Source organism: Protopterus annectens, chromosome 2.part1 (genome assembly GCF_019279795.1).
Source record: "Protopterus annectens isolate FY-2018-M chromosome 2.part1, PAN1.0, whole genome shotgun sequence".
Taxonomy (NCBI): domain Eukaryota; kingdom Metazoa; phylum Chordata; order Ceratodontiformes; family Protopteridae; genus Protopterus; species Protopterus annectens.
The window spans coordinates 1,790,841,016-1,790,854,999 of NC_056729.1; the positions used below are offsets into that span (position 1 = coordinate 1,790,841,016).

The window sequence follows — 13,984 nt, forward strand, 5'->3', positions numbered from 1 at the left end:
GATCAGCTGCTGCCTTTTTGCTCTGTTCTAGGCAATTCACAGATGTAGTTAAAATACTCTGTAATATTTTTTTTTTGTTCTGTGACTAAATTGCACACCCACTAGCCTGTACCTTGAATTTGTCATCACTAAGCCTCAAATATAATCTACTGCCCATGTTAATAGCTTTTTTCAAGTCTTTTTTAAGACAATTCCCTTCATGGATTACTACTGACCTGATTATCTTATTATATGCAGATATGCTATCCTGTTTTCTATGCTTTGTATGTTTATCAGTGATAAAGAAACAGGTCTCCAAAATAGATCACGTATGGCACTCCACTACCTAACATAGCATGTGTACTACTGTGCTAGAGCAAATGCTAATGGGGAAGTCTTAACAGTTTGTGTTTATATCATTTGAGCTTTTCTTTCTTTCCTTTCTAAAATACCTCCATCCAACTTGTGTGTGCTAAACAACATAAACTGGTAACAATTTCTATTTTTTCTCTCCTCAGATATCAGCCAAGCTTTATTTCTTTTTCCTCTCCATACTGCCAGCGTAGTGTTTAATGTCCTGAATACTGAACAACTGGCTGCAACAATAATCACTCAACATTACAGCCCTGCTATCCCTCACCTCGCAGTGTTTCCCTTGTATCTGCAAAGTATGTTGGCTTAGTTTTAAGTTTTAAAATATACTATTTAAGGCGTTATATCTACTCTCTAGTAAGTCGGTAGGCTATAAAGTAGCTCGGCAGCAAGGACCCCCCCCCCCCCCGATTCTTAAAAGACACTCTGTTAGCTTCATCAAACTTATTGCTATTAAATGCTCGACTAATCAACCTGTTTTAAGACATTTCTTACCTGACAGTAGTACACAGCAAAACTTTTTCTTACTATTAAAAATACAAAACCTTTTTCTGTTAAAAGATTTTTACTGATTGTTTCTGAACTGTGCTTACCTCTGGGCTCAGCTCAACCTGCTCCATTCGCTCTTGCTTTACTCGGGCTTACTCCGCTCCCCCTACCCTACCCCCATTCTCACCCAACCCCACTTTCCTTAAATTTATAATTAGCCTAAACCACACTTTCTAACTCATTATCCTATAACTTGCAGCTACCTCATCCAAAACACCCACAATCAATTATTTCTTTCACTTTCTCCCCTCCCACCTCACTAACCATTATTTCATCCCTTGCACAACATTCTCTCCCCAACCACACCACCTGATCATTAAATTCTCTCTCTCTCTACTAAACTTCACACAACCCACCCATATTTTTCTCCTATTTCTCTACTATCACCATGTCAGTTATCAGCACTCTTCTGAGCAACTCTCTCCTACTCATTACCCTCTACCTAACCTCCCACCCCAGTACCTTCATCACATCAAACATAACACACTACCCCTCCCCTACACTCCCCACCTTTACATACCATACAAAACCAAATATTCATTTTCACATCTCTTCTAACCTCTACACTAGCTCTAACATATTACTCTTCCACTACAAATATGCCCATACCCCAATCCATCTTCCTATCCAGATTTCTTTCATCGACTAATATCCAAGCTCAAACTCTCTCTTCTTCTACATTCACCAACAGAAATTGAACTCCAAGCTGACATACATCCTAACCCATGGCCCACACAGCTACTCCCACCCCACCCAATAACACCCAAAACAACTGCTAATACTACCCTTCACCCTCCTTGCCTAAAAAATTCCAAATCAGACTTACTCAAAACTAATTCTAACCTCAGAAGTATCACAAAAGGACTAATGAATTTCATGCAGCCCTAGCTACCTAGACTCCTGATAGAGTAATTACAAAGACATGGCTAAAACCCCACATTAAAGATGAGGAAATACTTACTAGTGATCATAATGTCATTAGACAAGATAGGCTGAAGAAGTGTGGTGGAGGCATTGCCATCATGTATAAACATTTCCTTAAAATTGAAAAACCAAGCTGTACTTCACCAGATCTATCAGAAGCAGAAATACTAACCACCCAATATGAAGTAAAGCCACATAAAACCATCATACTTATTTGCCTCCTACTGGTCAACTTTCAAGAACAGCTTAAAAACTAAATGCACCTGCACTTCACCTCCCATTTGTTTGACTGAGAAATTTACCTTAATACTACTACTGAACTGTGTTGGCTACTAGTATTGTACCTGTGCATGGTTGATACTGACTGCTTAAAAATGTAACAGGAATAAATGAGTATTAACATCTGTTATCTCCAAAGGTAGGCACTGCAAAACTGCTTCAAAACAGGGAATACAGATAATGCCTTTACTAAATGTATTTTCTTCTTACAGGTGGTTACTGGTATAACTGCTGCACGGACTCTAACTTAAATGGAATATTTTATCGCTATGGTGAGCATAATAGACATAATGATGGTATTACCTGGTATGGCTGGATGGGATCTACCTATTCCCTCAGAAGAGTTGAGATGAAGATTCGCCCAGCAAACTTCATGCCATAAGAAATCCTACATTTCCTGACAAAGATAAACTACCAACAGAAAACGGAATGCTACAGCCACACAGGAGCAAAAAACAGTCAGTTCTAGATTAACACGTGCTAACTTGGTGAAAAACTCTAAACTGAAATATATCTGGAAAGCTTAATGGATTATGTTTACACCTTTGTAATTATCATTTTAACTTGTGTTTTCCTGTACACAGCTGACAAGATTCTAACTTCTTACACAATTTTACATGGCCCTATTCCTGGAAAAATACATTAAGTTGTTTTGTAAATGCCAATCCAGTTTAAGCAGCACATTGTTAAACAAGAACTTTTCTCATCATGTCAGTATACAGACTAAATACATTTCCTAGATGTATGTCATATGTCTGTATAACAAAAAGAATGAAAACAGTTCATCAAAACTGCCTAAAGAGCATACTCCTCTCAGTAATTCACAGGCATATACTGCACACATCTGAAGTAAATTACTTCCCAGTCCAGTACATCCTTGGGCCCCATGGATATCTACTTAGTGTCCACAATTACCTACCATCAATGTCATATGGTAAAGTGATCTTGAAACCCATTTAACTGTATGTATGTGCAAGTACGTCAACCATGTAAAAGCACATAACTCCCTCAAAAATACATATACTAAGAAAATAACCAAGGTTCAAAAATATAACCTAATGGAGCCTCTCTGAATAGTCACAAACCACAACTCAGTACCTGCTCAAAACATGAATTAAAAGTCAAGCTACCTGCCTTTGTTAATGATATGTACAATCCAATGATTCCCAAAGCTTTTTAAAGATTAGCGCCAAAATGATGAAAAATATTTGTTTTAGAAACAGTGACACAGTGAAGATAAAATCATTTATGCTGTAAGGCACATATATACTGCTGCTCTTTACTCTTATTCCTGAAATATTTATAGTAAAGAAATACAGCTAAACAATTTAAACCACACTTCTTTCTTACGTAATGCTGCAAGACATTGTTATAGTAAATAAACAATATTCTACAAGAAAACAGTAGTAAATATTGATCTTGTAGTAAATACTGTAATAAACTAAACCAATGGGAACATAAATTGAAATAAGCTACAAGTAGTTGCATCCTATATTTTTTGTATAAAATAAAATGTTGTAATACATGTAGCATATAAAGTGTTACTTGAAGTTGTAATGATTCTTTTTTTATTTAATTTTAGCATGTCATTTGTAAAACAAGAAATTGTTTAATATTACGATGTTCAGCTGCTTTTGTAATAACCCGAATCTGAAATGAAACCACTACTATTACCAATAAGAAATCTTTCTTTTATTTGTTCAAATTGCACCAAACTACTTTACATAAATTAAATTTCTAATAATGAAAACTGTAAATTTACTAGAGTCATTTTTTTCAACTGAAGACTTGAAAATTAGCATTTTATCAGCCATGTTTTTTTACAATGTCGCAAACTTTCATTTGTCATTTTGTCGACAGCTGAAATTTGTGTGTGTGTGTGTGTGTGTTAGTGTTCACAAGCTCAGAGACTCAGAAAAGCAGAACTGTCTGTAGTCAGCATAATAGCAGATAACCAATTTATTTCTTGCTTTGATTGGTATTCATCAGAAAGGAATTGCGACAAATTTCTACCATCCAGCACTGCAGCCCAAACAGTGATAAAAAAGAAGTTATGTACTCACTAAAATGTTCCATCTGTGTGTCCATTTTCATTTATTCTCGACAAATGGGTCTTGTTCTAAGTATCAGAACCGGCTCAGATGTTACTACAGCTTGCACTGGCCAAAAACACTCAAGCTTTACCCTTACCCAGAATGCTCCTCTCCCAATTACCTTAGATCAAGAGTGCAGAAACACAGACAAAGAATATAGTAACCCAACAGCCTTCACAGAGTGCATATCTGAAATCATATACAAGTAACACAAGGGGCAAACATGTTATGGATTCCATCAAAATCTTCAAAGGGCAGGGGGAAGGAGGGAAGTTGAGGATAAATGAAAATGGACAACACAGATGGAATGTTACTGTGAGTGCATAACTTCTTTATCTGATGCCAATTTTTATTTTATCCTCGACAAATGGGACAGACTCCCCAGCTACCTAGGACCTTAGGAGGACTGAAGGAAGGATATTCCTGAGCACCGTAGAACTAAAAGATGCTTTTCCCCTGGACACCATATCCAATTTGTAATGAGTAATAAAGGTATGAGAGGTATCCCAATTTCCTGCTGCACAAATATCATCCACGGAAGCTCTAGATTAACTGCTTAAGTAGCAACAGCTCGTGCAGAATGAGCCCTTAAAGGTGTAGGTAAACTGATTTTCTTCTTATTATAGATGAAGGAAATACTCTGAGCCATCTGGCTAGCGTTACTTTGCTCACTGGTTGGCAAAGTCTTATAGATGAAAAGTACACAAATAATTGAATGGATTTTCTTATATGCTGGGTTTTCTGTAGATAGAAGCGTGATTGTCTGTGAACACTTAGTAAAAGTAATACGTATTCACCTTTGTTAGTGAAATGTGGAAAAAATAGCAGAAAATGAAGAGCCTGGTTAATATTTGACTGACATAGCCTTAGGTAAAAAGGAGGGACTGATTCTTAGAAAAACTCTATTTTTGTGGAAAATCAGATAAGAAGGTCTACACGATGAGGCCTGTATTACCAAAATTCTTCTGGCAGAAGTTATGGCCATTAAGAATACAGTCTTCCAGGACAAAAACTTTAGATCACATTTAGCTGATGGTTCAAAGGGAGGCTGAACAATGGTCTGCACTAAGTTTAAATAGGATCTTTGAACAGTAGCTTTAACAAGAGTATACCCTTTCAGAAGGCTTTACAAAGTTTATGAGAAGCCAAGGAGGACTGTCCAAAATTATTACGGAAATTAGAAATAGCTAATTGAAATTTGATGGTAGACTGAGAAGCACCCGTACTGAAAACTAAGCTAAAAATTCTAGGATCTTATCAATGGGCACTGAAAAAGGATCAACATTCTTGTCACGACCCAAAAATGCAAATCTTCTGCATTTACTAGCATAGAGTTTGTATTTAGATGGTTTATGCGAGGCCAAAAGAATATGGCATATCGGGGAAGAAAGTGAAGGAAGCCTGGCTATTAATGGAACTGGAGAAAGCAAACTCTCAGCCTGAGGTTCACAATGTTTGGATGAAGTAGCCCCTCTGGACGGGATAGAAGATCTGGGACCGGGTCCAGAATCAAAGGTTGTTGAATCAGATAAGGCCAATGAAGGAGAACCATATCTGTCAAGGCCAGTAAGATGCAGTGAGGATTACTTTGTTTTTCTGCCTGATTGCTTTCTATAGGAATTTCGCAATTAGTGGAAATGAGGGAAAGGCATGCAGAAGTCCAGAGGGCCAAGTGATTAGAAGACCATCTCTCTGGGACTCGCCTGGAGGGGGAAATCAGGGCAAAATATTTACTGCTCTTGTTGTTTAGGGGACAGGCAAATAGACTGCAGCAAGGCTAACCCCACTGATGAAAAATCTTTTCCGTCACCTTTGGATTGAGAGACCACTCACGAGGCAGAAGAATACACCTGCTTAGTTTGTCTGATATCACACTGGAACTCCCTGGAATGTGCGTTGCTATCAGTAAGCAGATGGAAGAGATCGCTCATTGCCACACTCTGAGAGCTTCTTGATATAGGTGGTAGGATTTAGTTCCTCCCTGCTTGCTGATCTACCAAACCACTGACCTATTGTCTGTTTGAATAGGTTCCCGAACGAAGAACAGTCTGAAAGGCTTGCAGTGCTAAGAGCACTGCCTTTAACTCCAGGACATTGATATGCAAGTTGGCCTCTGCAGGGGACCAAGTGCCAGCTTGCCATTTCCAAAGTAATTTGTTGAAGTAATTGCTTTAGTTGGTGCTACAACAGGTTCCTGTTCATCTGAATGGCGAATTTGGCTGTTACTTGAAACGTTTTCTTCCTTGCTCCTAATGCAGACGCTGGAACTTCCTTCTCTTTCACCATCTCGGGCAGTACGTTCTCGTCATGACGTCGCTCACATGGACCAATCTGATCATCTGGAGGGCTCTCCGCTTTTGTTTGAATAGTAGATTCTTCATTACAATTAGTAATGAGCATATTATGCAGACGATCATTAATACTGCTCATACCAGTGGATTTAACATCATTGCTAGCCATTTGTTCATTGTATCATGGCCAAGTGAACACATTAGCAGCTGCAAAGTCAGCTCAATCTCTAGGTAATTTCTTTAACTTAATTTTGCAAAGTCTGCGCTCATATACAGATACTGAATCAGTAACTTCTGTTAAATATTTCTCTACAGTGTTTCTATCAAACTGAGATAATAATACATTCATTCATTATACTGCTGCATGATATCAGTAGTTAACAGTTCAATATCTTTGTTGCATATTTAATTAACAGTTCCATATATTTATAACTGCATTCCAAATTCACCTGTTGCCATTCGGCTAATAAATCAGGTAAATTATTTCCTTGTGTGGGCATAACTAGATAATGAATATTTGTTTTAGGAATGTTTTATTTTATTTATCTTTTAACATAATGTATTGGTGTCTGCCATTCAGTTGTAGATGAAATGTTACTAACTTTAGATGTAGTTCTTTATAGATGTAATATTCCTTTTAGCATTAAGTGTGAATAGTTATGTGATTTACTGAATTGATTATATAAATGGTTCTGTCTGTGTCTTAGCATACATCTGATGAAGTAGCTTTGCTACGAAAGCGCTTATGTACCTGTTGTTGCATATTAAAGGAGAGATTTATACTGGAATTCCTCTCTATCTTTGGATCCTTTTGTGTCTTTTATGTGGTTTACATTTTGAATTTTGTGGGATTCAAGTGCTGGCTGGGACTGGTGGTTTGTGTTTCTGTCAGGGAAAAAATGTTCCCATTTAAAAGTACAAGTCTCATGACAGTCCATTAAAACACAAAACTCCTAGCTTAAAAATAACTTTCTTAAACAGGAAAATATAAGTAAACAACAAATTTTTAATGTGGAAGCTTTTTCCCAAAAGGGAGTTTAACTGTCTAGCAAGGGAACAGCAGAAGGGTGTTGGTAAAATAATTCAAGTGTTTACCTGTCAGAAGATACAGGGCTTGATTATCAGCTTTGAAAGGAAACAAGCAAGGCTTAAAAAGGCCCACTAAGGCAGCTAGCTAGTACTTACCTCTGAACAAGCTGACAGTCAATCCTCAAAAGCCCATACAGAAGTGCTCTTTTAAAGGCATGAAAGCTCTGAAGAGTTCCGTGCCCAAACCTGTTTTTATAGTCAGCTAAGCTTGATTTGACTGACTTTTCAGATGCATGAAAGGTGCCTTGATGCAATGGAAGATAGCTGGCTGTTCAATCCTAGGCAAGATATAACCCATATAGCTAGGTTTACTGCAGCAGTGATCACTATGATGACATCTACGCAGGATGCTGAGGAAAATAACCTTAAGGCTTTTTGCAAGATTTCTTCTTCGGGGGAGGTGGGATCGACTTGCCATGATCCCCTCTGACTCATCATTTCCAGAATCTCACCAAAGATGGCACCCTCCAGAGAGGATTTGGGAGAACCACCCTTCACCAAAATCTTTATCTGTGAAGGGAGACTCGGAAGGGGAGTCTTGGTGCTTCCTCTTGCACTGCTTCTTCCTGGGGCGACTTGCAGTAGAGAAATTTGAGCTCTCTCTCTCTCTCTCAGGAACAGGGCATCCCATAATCTCTGGACTGTACGCATGTAAGAAACTCTCATTAGGAAGCATCAATGAATTTCAGTTAAAGATCTTTTTTAAAAGGGTATAACTGACATATTGTAGCTGCCCTGGCAAAGAACCAAGTAATGGTCTCCCCTAAGTTGACAGGAGACCTTCATGCCAAAAACCATTTCAGTCATTCATTATTTTGGACCGTATACAATTCCAATGCCTTCAGTGTACCTATTTATTGAGCAACTGTCTGTTTATACTACAGTTTACAATTTTATCCATGCATTGTTGACGTCATTATCTGTCCTGCTGTCATTAACTAGTTACAGTACATTATTCTCTATACACATTCAGACTTCTGGAAATTTCTCTTGCTTTTCTTGTAATATTTCTACTGGAGCCAGCTCATTCAACCATGTCAGTCTGTGTGTGTGTTTCTCTCTCTCAATATTTTATTTTATTTATTTATTTAACATTTGTTTACCGGGAATGTCCGACTTGGAAGAAAGACAACTTTCAGTGGAGGCCCAGGGAGAAATGCTCCAGATGCATGTCTTTGTAACATGGGAGGAAACTGGAGCACCCGGAGGAAACCTGGATGAATGCAGAGAGAAACTGCAGACTCCGCACAGAAAGCACCCCCCAGCCAAGAATTGAACCGAGGAACAACCACGGCACCGTCCAATTAACTTTCATCAACTTTACTAACTTCAGCAGCAACTTCCCTCTGCTGGTTTTTTTCATGTCCAGCCTTCTGTCCCTTAGAATATTATAGGTCTCTCATATTCCTCCTGAATTGTTTTATAACAATGGCATTCCCTCCAGAATGGTCATTTGAATCCAATATCTAATGTAAAAGTTTAATCCTTGCTGCCTTACAATATGTCTCAAGTGAATTACTCCCAACCCTCTTGCTCCTGTTAGCAAAGTCCTGAGGTTTTGTTCTGCCTATATACATTTTGTGGAGGTATACTCAATTTACTGAAACATTATCTGAAGGAGAGAGGCACACCCAAGATGCATATATTTTTTTTTCTCTCCAAACATATCTACTAAATTTTCACATATGACAAAGGCAATCTTACATTTATAAAAAATGAAAAATATACAAAATGATACAACTTTAGTTGCAAATAGTTTAGATCACATACACCACTGAAACAACTGTAGTTGCAAACATTATACATCACTTGTAAACCATCCAGTCACTGTCAGTTAAGCATTATATGGCTCATTCAAATCCTGCCTATTAAACCTTGTTCCTGACCTGCATATATTGTTCTCACAATTTCCATTTTTTCCCCATGTAGTTTGCTCCTTCCCTTTTCTCAAGATCCCAATTCCAGTTATTTTATCTCTGTTACTATATTCACTACCTCTAGTAAAGCTGCTCTAGACATTGATTTCCATTTTCTAATAACTGCCTTTTTGGCGACCACCATAATTAATCTCAGCAAGCCTTTACTATGTCCAGGCAATTCCAATTCTGTAGCATAACTCCAAAAATTCATCTCCTCAGCCAGTCCAATCTGCTCACCCAGCATCTCCAACAGAGTGGTCTGTAAGGAATCCCTAAGTCTGCCAGCTCATTACGCTCCCAAAAAAAATGTTCCCAGCTACCTCTTTCTTGTCTGTCACACCTGCAACATTTGCTATTCACCTGAAGAAAGATTTTTTGGAGTCTACTTGGGGTATAAAAATACCTATGTAAACACTTCCAGGCATTTGTCACCCCAGGGATTCCGGATACTGGCCAAGGCTCTTGCCACCCCTATAGTGCCTTTTTAGGCAATGTCCTGAAGACAAAATTACCACCATAACAGCTACAAGCAAACGAAATCTGAGGGTTATGCTACTCAACTTTAGAAGCCTAAATCTCAAAATGCACTCGCTCAAAGCACTCCTTAAAATGGAGAACATCGACATCTGTGCAATGATCGAGACCTGGTTCAAGGCTCCTGAGAGCATCCCAGCACTACCACGCTATAATTCATACCACACCTTTTGGCCCTTAAACCTGGACCAAAGTACTAAAGGCGGTGGTGTCTCCTTATTCATAAAGGATATGCACACCTCCAGACTAGTAGCCCAATATAAAGCATCAGACTTGCTTCAGGTACAACTAACACTGGGTAAAACTGCAATCCAGGTTGTAGCCTGCTATAGATCCCCCACCACGTTCCAAGACTCAGACTCCACATTCCTAAACACACTGGAAAATATTAGGGTACAACCCAATACCCTTATACTGGGAGACTTTAAAGTACAGTTTTGTACCTACCATAAATGTTGATGTTCACACTGCTGCAGTCATTACACTTGGGTTATCCTGCCGTCAGGCGGTCCTGCAGTCGGCCAGAGTTCCAAAGTCTTGGTCCGGCGTCGGTTGCTGTCGCTTCTTCCCTGACTTCAGTGCGCCAGGGGAATATAAGATGCATCCGATGCCATTTTCTTCAGTTTTTCTTGTCCCAGATGCTAGGTGCCCCCCCCAAGTAGGTAGGCGATACATATTGCTAATAAAAAATATACATATAAAATAAAAACAGTACCTTCAGTTACAAGCAAATACACGACAAAGGTTGTATAGGATAGAAAGGTATAGATAAGTCCAGCTAGTTCAGAGGGGATGGAGGGAGGGTAACCTGGACTGCAGCAGTGTGAACACTCGAACATCTACATTTATGGTAGGTACAAAACTGTACTATGTTCATCGTGTTGCACTGCTGCAGTCATTACACTTGGGTAGAATCCAAAGCTAAGGTTGGGTGGCTGGTCTATAAAGAGTTAGGATTGGCTATGAGGCCCTGCAGAACTGCAGTGGCAAATCCTGCTCTGGATTTAGAGTAAAGAGGCAGGTGGTAATGCTTGGTAAAGGTGTGCACTGAATTCCAAGTTGCAGCCTCCAAAATTTCCTTGGTAGGTACTCCTCTGAGAAAGGCTGTTGAAGTGGCTATTGCCCTGGTGGAATGTGGCGTAATGTTATTCGGGACTGATTTTCCATGCTGTGTGTAGCAGTAACAAATACAGTGTCCTATCCATTTGGATATAGTCTGCTTTGAGATAGCCTTGCCCTGTGATCCTGCAGCATATGCTACAAACAGTTGCTCAGTTTTCCTGAAAGCTTTTGTTTTGTCCAAGTAGAAGCGTAGCTGCCTGTGTATGTCCAAGGAATGCAGAAGTTTCTCCCCTTTATTCTGGGGGTTTGGATAAAAAGTTGGCAAATGGATGGTTTGGTAAGAGCCACACTAGATACCACCTTTGGCATAAAGGTAGGGTTTGTCCTTAAAGAAACCCTGTCCTGATGAAAAATTATAAAACGTTCCACTGCCATTAATGCCTGTAGCTCTGAGACTCTTCGTGCTGAAGTTACTGCCAGGAGCAGAGTTGTTTTCCATGATAAAAATTTTAGATCGGCTGTATTGGCTGGCTCAAAAGGTGGCAGAGTTAGTTTTTCCAAAACGAAATTGAGGACCCAAGTAGGTGTTGGTGCTCTCTGGGGCGGTCTTACGTTTTTAGTCCCTCTGAGGTACTGCTTTAGCAAGGGATGAGAGAATAAAGGAGGATCCGTGTTGTAATGTGCTGAAATGGCAGAAGCGTGGATCTTAACTGATGAGAAGGATAGGCCTCTGTCCAGCATCTCAGTTAAGTATTGTAAAATCTGAGGAATGTTTGGAACAAGAGGGTCAAGGCTTTGAGCCTGGTTCCAGGTGCAGAATCTCTTCCATTTTTCTGAGTAAGCTTTCCTGGTGCTAGGCTTCCTGGCCTCCAAAATGACATTCATAACAACTTTAGAGAGAGATGTTGCCTGTTTGACTAATGAATCTGCCATGCAGCCAGGTTTAGGGTTTTGAGCTGACTGTGCAGGATCTGGTGGGCATTGAGCTAAGTTCCTTAAGACAGGGTACCAGTGATGGCGTGGCCAGTCTGGAGCAATCAGGATCATCTGTGGTTTTTCTTGCCTGGCTTTTAGGAGTACCTTTGAAAGGAGAGGCATAAACATTTAGGTTTTTCCAGCTGAACAAAAGAGCATCCACTTTCCATGCTTGTTTGTGATAAGTCCTTGTGCAGAATTTTTGTAGTTGGCAATTCAGTGGGGAGGCAAAAAGATCTATGTTTGGGCATCCCCATTTTTGCGTTACCATGCTGAAGATTTGTGGATTCAATTTCCATTCGTGAGGGTCCATGATATTTCTGCTGAGATCGTCTGCAGAGTATTTTTCTTTCCTGGCAGGAATTGTGCTTGCAGGTGAACTTGATACATTAGAGCTGTGTTCCACAAGGTCATGGCTTGCCTGCATAGGGATAAGAATGAGTGCTCCCTTGCTTGTTTATGTACCACATTACTGTGGTGTTGTCTGTCTTTAATAGTAGTTGTCCTGGATGCAGAAGGTCCTTGAAAGCTGTTAGGGCCTTTTGAACAGCCAACATCTCTTTTTGATTGCTGTGAAGATGCATCTGGTCTGTGGTCCACTTGCCCTGAATGCATTTTCCTACCATGTGTGCTCCCCCCAGGCGTAATCCTTAGCATCTGTTGTTAGAGTCTGCCTGGCTGTGGGTAGGGTAAAAGGCTGACCCTTGTTTAGGTGACATGCCTGTTCCCACCATCGAAGCTCCTGTTGTAGGCAGGGAATCATTGGTACTACTGTTTTTAAACTGTGACAGCGTTGAGTCCAAACACTTTTTAGGTACCACTGTAATTTCCTCATATGCAGTCTGGCATATGGTATTAGTAGTATGCAGGATGCCATGTATCCCACGGCCTGCAGAATTTTTCTTGCAGTGAGATGGGACTTTTTTGCCAGTAATTGAAAATATTGAGTTAGTTGAACTTGTTTGTCTGGCGTGAGGTAAGCCATCTGGGCCAATGTATTTAAGCTGGCACCCAGGAATATAATCTGTTGTGAGGGCACTAGTTTTGACTTCTTTTCGTTTACTGTGTACCCCTAGAGAAATTAGCAACCTTTTTACAAATGCCAGATGCTGCAGAAGAATGTTCTTTGTCTCTGCTTGAATGAGGCAGTCGTCCAGGTATGGATATATTTGAATTCCTTTTTGTCTGCGAAATGCAATTACTGGTGCCAGGCACTTTATGAAGACCCTGGGCGCAGTAGATAAGCCAAAGGGCAGTGCAGAGAATTGGTAGTGCATTGTACTAGCTTTGAATCTGAGGTATCTTCTGCAATTTTGTCTGACAGGGACATGCAGGTATGCCTCTTTGAGGTCCATTGTAACAAGCCAAGCCTTCTTCCCCAGCATGGGTAGAAGCTGCTGTAATGTCAACATTTTGAATTTCGGAATATCCAGGTAAGTATTTAGAATTGAAAGGTCTAGTATGGGCCTCCAGGCCTTGTCCTTTCTGGGGACCAAGAAGAGTCTTGAGTAAAATCCTTGCCCTTGTTCCTGTTGTGGTACTTTCTGAATAGCTCTCATGTCCATGAGGGCTGAAATTTGTTTTTGTGCCTCTGCCCATTGATTTTGTGGCAGGTCTTGCATTCCTTTTAGCCTTGGTAAAGTATGAAAGTGGAACCTGTAACCTTGAGACACAATATTCAGAACCCATTTGTCTTGGGTGATTGTTTGCCAATTTTGAGAAAAAAGTGCTAGTTTTCTCCCTAAGGGGGCTTCCGAAAGGGAAGTGCTTGGCGTACGAAGGGGAAAGTCATTTTGACTGTTTCCTGTAAGGTTGAGACTTGTCCTCACCTCCTTTTGGGGTTGAGGTGCCCCACTGTCGTCGTCTGTTTGAGCCTTGGGGTTGAGTTCTGCCTCTTGGGCGTCTGTATCTGCCTCTC

General features: G+C 40.0%; 2 protein-coding genes across 3 annotated transcripts in view; one reads left to right on the plus strand and one right to left on the minus strand.

Annotated features, from left to right (window-relative positions):
* The window catches only part of ANGPTL7 (angiopoietin like 7), a 45,684-nt gene extending 41,824 nt beyond the window's left edge, over nucleotides 1-3,860 (plus strand). The window contains exon 5 of the mRNA XM_044063224.1: nucleotides 2,316-3,860. Coding sequence (XP_043919159.1) covers nucleotides 2,316-2,485 — 170 coding nt within the window. The 3' untranslated portion in view covers nucleotides 2,486-3,860. The remainder of the gene's footprint in view (nucleotides 1-2,315) is intronic.
* The window catches only part of MTOR (mechanistic target of rapamycin kinase), a 4,577,509-nt gene that overhangs the window by 2,665,587 nt on the left and 1,897,938 nt on the right, over nucleotides 1-13,984 (minus strand). The gene's annotated exons all lie outside the window — the stretch shown is intronic.